This window comes from Danio rerio, chromosome 9 (assembly GCF_052040795.2).
Source record: "Danio rerio strain M-AB ecotype USA chromosome 9, GRCz13ab, whole genome shotgun sequence".
Lineage (NCBI taxonomy): Eukaryota > Metazoa > Chordata > Actinopteri > Cypriniformes > Danionidae > Danio > Danio rerio.
The window spans coordinates 19,290,623-19,298,305 of NC_141029.1; the positions used below are offsets into that span (position 1 = coordinate 19,290,623).

Here is a 7,683-nt window from a genome sequence, read left to right on the forward strand (position 1 = left end):
ACACCTGTGGCCGAAGTCCCACCGCTACCCAGGTCACTGAAAAAGTGGTGATCTGCTGTGAGCTCATTCTTGCCAGATCAGGGGGCCTGTAAGCATGAGAAACTTTGTGTCCATTTCTGAATTGGTGACAGCAATAGAGATTGGCAGAGCCATCATTTGCCCGTGACCTGGAGAGAGAGCTGGCCCTTATTGTTGGAGGGAGGCCACTGGAGGGTACGTCCTGCCTGGTGAGTGGACCGGCAGTCCCCAGCGCCAAGGATGAATCAATGCCCACCAAACCACCTTCTCTAAATGCCCGGGCTTGGCTAACCAGCTACATTGTCAATGATCCAGAGCCTCACTGAGCTCTCACTCGAACCATTCAGGTGAAAAGACAATTAGTGATGACAGTGCTGGATTCATGAAGCTGCATCACTCTGGTTCAGCCAAGATAGTGAGACCTTGAGTTGATAGCAAAGCCACCTATAATGTGGATTCATGGATACTCACCAAGCACCAGCTTGCTGTTTCATCATCTCTGCACTGCCTGCGGAGCCCTTGCTCCTTTCAAGTAGGCGTGGTAAAAAACTTTTCTGTCCATGTTCTATTTGGAAAAGACTGGCCAGGCTTTGATTGACTTCTCGCAAACACAATGCAGCCAGTTACCAGAGCTACACCACTCCATTGGCAGTGAGCTCAAGAACCTTAGCTCTTTTGGTTGAGAGCAGCATTACTGCACCTACTACAAACAGGCAAGATACACCACCATCACCACACATGCTCACCGCTTTTTCTCAGCTCTCTGAGTCTGAGGTGACCAAACTCATGCTATCTAGCCATGCAACCACCTGTCCGCTTGATCCCATTCCCACTCTTCTATTGCAAGCCATTTCTCCTGCAGTCATACCAACACTGACTCACATAATCAACACATCTCTTGACTCTGGTGTATTCCCCACTTCATTTAAACATGCTAGGATAACCCCACTGCTAAAGAAACCCAACCTCGATCAAACGCTACTTGAAAACTACAGACCAGTGTCCCTGCTTCCATTTATGGCTAAGATTCTGGAAAAAGTCGTGTTCAATCAAGTCCTAGACTTTCCCACTCAAAACAACCTCATGGACAACAAGCAATCTGGCTTTAAGAAAGGCCACTCAACTGAGAGTGCCCTGCTCTCGGTCGTGGAGGATCTCAGACTGGCTAAAGCAGACTCTAAATCATCAATCCTCATCTTGCTGGATTTGTCAGCTGCTTTTGACACTGTAAACCACCAGATCCTGCTATCTACGCTTGAGTCACTGGGTGTTGCAGGCACGGTTATTCAGTGGTTCGGATCTTACCTCTCTAACAGGTCATTCAGGGTGTCTTGGAGAGGAGAGGTGTCCAACCTACAGCATCTAAACACTGGGGTACCACAGGGCTCTGTTATTGGACCACTTCTTTCTCCATCTACACAACATCGTTGGGATCAGTCATCCAGAAACATGGATTCTCCTACCACTGCTATGCTGATGATACCCAGCTATTCCTCTCTTTTCACCCTGATGATCCCTCGGTTCTGGCTCGCATCTCAGCCTGCCTGTCAGACATTTCACACTGGATGAAAGATCATCTTCAGCTTAACCTCACGAAAACGGGAATGCTAGAAGTTTCTACCAACCTGACTCCACATCACAACTTTTCAATCCAGATCGACGGGGCAACCATTACTGCATCCAAAATGGTGAAAAGCCTTGTAGTACTGATTGATGACCAACTAAACTTCTCTGACCACATCTCTAGAACTGCTCGATCATGCAGATTCGCACTCTACAACATCAGAAACATCCAACCCTTCCTATCTGAACATGCAGCTCAACTCCTTGTTCAAGCTCCTGTTCTTTCCAGACTGGACTATTGCAACTCTCCTAGCCGGGCTCCCAGCTAACTTTAACAAACCTCATCAGATGCTTCGGAATGCAGCAGCATGAGTGGTCTTTAACTAACCTAAAAGAGCACATGTCACTCCGCTACTCATCCATTTGCACTGGCTGCCAGTTGCTGCTCACATCAAATTCAAAGCACTGATGTTTGCTTACAAAGCGATTTCTGGCTGCGCCCCTTCTTATCTGCTCTCACTTCTGCAGATTTATAGGCCCTCCAGAAACTTGCGTTCTGTGAATGAACGTCGCCTCGTGGTTCCATCCCAAAGAGGGAAGAAAAAGCTTTCCCGAACGCTCGCACTCAATCTGCCCAGTTGGTGGAATGAACTCCCTAACTGCATCAGAACGGTAGAGTCACTCGCTGTCTTCAAAAAGCGACTAAAAACTCAACTATTTAGTCTCCACTTTATAATGTATGCAACTACCTCTCTGACTCCTCAACTAACTACAAAAAAAAAAAATTAGTAATGCTTTCCTTCTTAGACTTTACACACCTGAAACTTGCCTACAGCACTTATTCATTGTTGCTCTTATAGTTGTGTAAATTGCTTCCTTGTCCTCATTTGTAAGTCACTTTGGATAAAAGCGTCTGCTAAATGACTAAATGTAAATGTAAATGAATACAACCACTTAAAGAACTGCTGGTCTCATGTCCAGGTAATGGAGGGAGCGGTCTGGCTACCAGCACCTTACCTCCTCCCATAATTTATAGTAAAAATTGTCTGCTGTACTGTGTTGCCCAAGCGCAAGGGGATGAAAACCACCTTCTCAAGGTAAAGCAGTTACATTTCTCTGTTTATCACTTATAGACGGACAGTCTTAGTGGAGTCTTTTAACCAGATTCTAAAGAAGATGCTAAGTGTCATCTGGGGTTAGCCCAGATGCCCAAGTGTCATCTAGGGTTAAGTACCTGGGTTTCTGGATTGGAAGGAGTCTGATCCATTTTTAAGTGTCCTAACTTGAGACTGTTGCTGCACAATGGGATGTTTCTTATTACAACTGTTAGAAATGTCAAAATGAAAGCAAACATTAAAAAGGGTTTTGCATTTTATCAGTTGTATAACTTACTTTTATTAATAATAATGAATATAATAAATTATATTATTAATTATAGTGTAGACTACTGTGCAGTGTCCAACAAATATTTTTATTAGGTTACTCTAATATTAGACCTAGTCCCTAACTGAAAAACGAATGTGAAAATGACAGGCAGTTGCGTCTCTGCTAAAATTTATTTAACGACAAGTTTCTTTTGCATTTTTTCCCTTTAGATATCAAGGGAGTTGTATATAAAGAATTAGTTACCTAAAACATTAAATAAATGTTCAGTTCTTTCCCATGCGGTTTTAAAGGCTACTGGCACACCCTGACTTGATGCAGGGACCAAATCTCTGCACTATTGCTTTAATTTTACAATTTTCATAATTTCATTGCATTTTCATATTGTAAAATATCTTCTTATATATATATATATATATATATATATATATATATATATATATATATATATATATATATATATCTTCTTATATATACTAAAAGTACTTGGAATGACAGGAGTGTTAGTAATTAAAGACAAAAAGAACCTTCACTTTTGAGTGAACTTCTGCCACAGATTATTTTAGTGTGATTGACAACAACACTTAATGCAGAACTTAATGCTTTCACCTAAGCAGATTAAAAGGAAGAGCTTGAACTCCACTATGAGAAAGTCTCTACATCTTGTGTGCGTATTTTCATTCTCCCTTGCGACATATATGAGGAAACTGATACTGGTCCACTGTTGATTAATGTTAAACTTCTATACTTCTGCTATGTTAACCCTATTGTCTTAACCAAATATATTTATCCACAATTATCAAAAAATCTATGTAATCTGTATCACAAAACTATGGTTCCCAGCTTTCTTCAGAATATCTTCTTTTGTATTTAACAGAATTTAAAAAAAACCTAGAACAGTTAAATTGATCATAAAACTTTCATGTTTGGGTGAACTATACCTTTAACACAGAACTAAGATGATTTTTTATTTCAAAAACTTTTTTTTTGCTTACTTTACTCTCACAAGCAAATTCTTAATGTAAAAATGTTTAATATTTAACCAGGCAGATTTGTATTGGTCAGTCTCTATGCCAACTGACTACTCCAGTCACATTAACCTCTACATGCAACAACTTGTAAGCGTTTCACATGAAATATTAAGGACAAAAACTGAGCAAAAAAAGCACAGAGAAGAACTTTAATCCTTTTATATGCAGACAAAATGCCAAACAAGGCACAAGAGGTGAGTAAACTCTGTTTTTTGTTTGTTTTTTTTCCATGAAATGTTCCCATGTCTATGAATGCTCCTCTTTGTCCTTTAGGATGCAGTGATCAATATGAAATCTGTGCAGGAGATTGCTAAGCAGTTGGGCTTTGAGTGGAATGTGCTAGCATTTGAACTGGGATTCACCAGAAATGAAGTCAGACAGTTTAATGCCACATCCAAAGAAAAGAGAGTTCAGGCTCAGAGAATGCTGGAATCATGGTATTTAATACTCAAATCTAGCTTTTAATAATTATTACCAGCTAATTAGTAGTTATTTTACACACCATTGAGAGCTGAGGGTCATTTTGGTGGCTTACCTTTAGTGACTTCTGCTTTTGATTGATAGGTATGAGCGTTCCTGGGACAAACCAAACAAAACTAAGCTGCTGCAGGACGGTCTGGAGCGAGCAGGACGCCGTGACCTGGCTGAGAGGCTGCGCTGTCTGCACTGGGGACACCAGAAGCTCAGCCGTAGAGTCGAACTGCCCTCTGCCTTCCCCTTCATTATTACCGTTCATAAGACAATTGACAACAAAGATGCCCTGAGCAAGATTAATGTGCTTAATCGCAGTTATAACTAAGAACATTTATTGAAACAAAGAAAATAATGTGAGATAAAAGTCTAAAACAAAAAAGATAATTCAGGATGTCTCTCTTCTGCTTGAGGTACTTTTGGAAAACAAATAAATGAAAAATTATAAGTTAGTTTTAAAGTTTTGGATGATCCCAAACTTGTCAATGTGGCCAAAGACTATTGGAAAATATTCTAAAGAATACAGATGTTTTAGATGTTCTGGCAAAAGTCTTGTCGCCTTTTAGGAGCAACATATAATACCTTGACTTCTAGTTGATCATTTGCTATCAGAAGTGGCTAATATGAAAGGCACAGGCCTCTTACGCTTATTTTACCAAAACAAAATATGATCATGCCTTGATTTTTAATTATTTAAATAGCACAGTAAGGTCTGACTTTACTTAGAAAAAAAGGACTTGTTAACAGAAATAATGTACAGTATAGAATATAGTCATGGTGCAGTGGAAAAATAATATAGTGAATATAGTAAATTCATATAGTGTATTGTCCCATGAGCTTGCCCTCTCCTGTGATTTGTAATGTAATGGGCAGCACAAATGTCTTAATATCTCAGGCTGTTGATGTTGCATCCACTCGGCAGATCTCTTGCACGCCCCCATACTGAATGTAACCTTAAACCATGATTTTTTTTCTTAACCAAACTTGACTGATTTCTGTAAGAATCTTGGGTCCATGCGGGTTTCATTAGGCCTTCTGCAATATTTGTGATGATTGGGATGCAGTTCAACAGATGATTCATCAAAAAAAAAAAAAAAAAATCTACCTTCTGCCACTTTTCCAAATTATCAACTAGAATTAAGTTATAATTTGTTGCTCTTACAACTGGCATTGAGGATAAGACTTTTGTCAGGTAGTGTGTGTATATATATATAATTAGTTGACCTTACTGTAGGAGGGTTTTTTGTATGCTAAAATTGTATGACATGTATTTAAATGTTTGTATTTTTACATTTGTAACAGTAAAGTTGCAATTTAGCATGTGTGGAAATATTAATTTTAATTGTTTGAACTTTATTCTGTGTGTTTTAATTTGATTTTAAAGAATTGGCATTACGTTCATGTTGCATTTACTTGTGTGGTTGTTTCATGAATAAACAGTTCTTAAAAATGTCTTGTTTGTGTTATTCTCAGTTTATACATTAAGGCAAAACTGTCATGCTGCTTTATTAACCAAGAGCACATGGGGGAATATTTAATACGTATATTTTTATTGGAATAATTCAAAAAACAAAATGTTTACAGGCTTAATAATAACATGATTTAAGCAGAAAAAAAAATTATATCCTCTGGAAAAAATGTATATATTTGCTATTTATTTAAACAGATTTATAGGCTTTACTCCAAATGGAAGTGTACAGATCCATTCCCTACGAAGGACAATGAGCCCTTGAAGTGAGTTCTCGTACAGATCAATGGAATAAAAATTGAAGGTTTCCTTTCAATAACTGACTTCTGAAAGGGCCTTTTATGAAGAGATTCAGGTGTTTACTCATCTTTGAAATGTCCAATAAATGGTGTCCAACAGCACAAATTTGGAATTTGTATGTGTTGCCTTTTTCAGCTGTTTAATTTGGGATTATACAAAAAAAACATAACATTGTAATATTGAAACAGACAACATGAAATAATTATTATACATGTAATACACATCTGACAGAAGTATAATATAAGAATAAAATATTAAGAAATAACTCATTAAATTATTCACACTGAGGGTGAAATGTTAACTAACTGCTAACCTCAAATCAACATGTTAGATAAAATCAACTTGCTTTGTTGTGCTGTGATTGATTGGCCTGTGTGAGTATTTTATATGGATCTATTACCTTGACTTTTGATTTTTAATGGTTAATTATGCTCAGTGTGAAAGGGATTTTTCTGATTTTCATGCAGCTTTATTATTATTATTATTATTATTTTTATGTTAATATATAAAATGTGCCACATTTAGGTATTTTCTATAGTTTAAGCCTTCACATGTATTACCCTTAACTTGAACCATATGCATTGCTTTGTATTGTGTGTTACCCATTCCAAATTACCAGAACATTTTCACAACAGTTTCAATGATGAGCCATAGCAAACATAAAACCCGGGATAGAGAGGCTGAGTGAATGTAGTCTGGACTGTATGGATGAGTCTCATGGGTTCAGAGACGCTGTAAAAAGACAGTATTCCTGCAGTGTAATCAACATACACTCCTATTCTAGAGGAGCTGTATACTACAGGAAGGTGAGTCTGTTTGTTATTGTGTATGAATGAGAATCTCGAGCCCATGCAGTACAAACTCCAGGACTGATCATTGTGTCCAAACAAACAATTCTTACTCCCTCCTTTCCTGCTAATATTCTTATATGACACTGATACATACACACCATAAGGCCCACTCCACTCAATCTCCCAGTAACAGCGTCCATACACAATCTCTTTACACATCACCTGACTATTAAACTCATCAAATCTGTCTGGATGATCAGGATATAGTTCAGGATATCCCTGTCTTGACTGTCTTTCAGTAATCATTCTGTTCCTCTCAGACAGACAAAGCCATCCATTCATTGTGTTTTGATCGAGAGTAAGCTGATGCGAATCTAAAGGGGAAAAAAAAGCACTGTTAAAAGCAAGTTAAAATGTTAAATGGAACTGCAATGGGTTCAATTTAGTTTTCAGATATCCTGTCAATCATACTCTAAAGTAACCATTAAACAGTTCTTTATTTCCATTCACTTTTCCAAATGAGCCTACTAACTTACATTTTAAGAAGCTGTTTCTGGGAACAGTGTTAGGTATCGTAACTGTGGAAATCAAAGTACATTAAAAAGTGTAAGTCCAGAGTAAACATTCATTCTTAAGACATTCTATGATGATAATAGAT

At 37.9% G+C, this 7,683-nt stretch overlaps 1 protein-coding gene across 2 annotated transcripts; it reads left to right on the forward strand.

The window, feature by feature from the left end:
- The first annotated feature begins 4,047 nt into the window (after window positions 1-4,047).
- Window positions 4,048-5,918, forward strand: wu:fc50b12. 2 transcript variants are annotated; one of them, XM_087265875.1, is made up of 3 exons: window positions 4,048-4,189; window positions 4,299-4,432; window positions 4,560-5,918. In XM_087265875.1, exons 1-3 carry the CDS (start codon window positions 4,169-4,171, stop codon window positions 4,792-4,794), a joined length of 390 nt encoding a protein of 129 aa, XP_087122001.1. In that variant the 5' UTR covers window positions 4,048-4,168; the 3' UTR covers window positions 4,795-5,918.
- The last annotated feature ends 1,765 nt before the right edge of the window (window positions 5,919-7,683 follow it).

Coding starts and splice junctions, on each gene's coding strand:
- wu:fc50b12 (XM_087265875.1), top strand. CDS start 4,169: ATGCCAAACAAGGCACAAGAG. Junction 4,190..4,298: donor TGCCAAACAAGGCACAAGAG/GTGAGTAAACTC, acceptor AAATCTGTGCAG/GAGATTGCTAAGCAGTTGGG. Junction 4,433..4,559: donor CAGAGAATGCTGGAATCATG/GTATTTAATACT, acceptor TTTGATTGATAG/GTATGAGCGTTCCTGGGACA.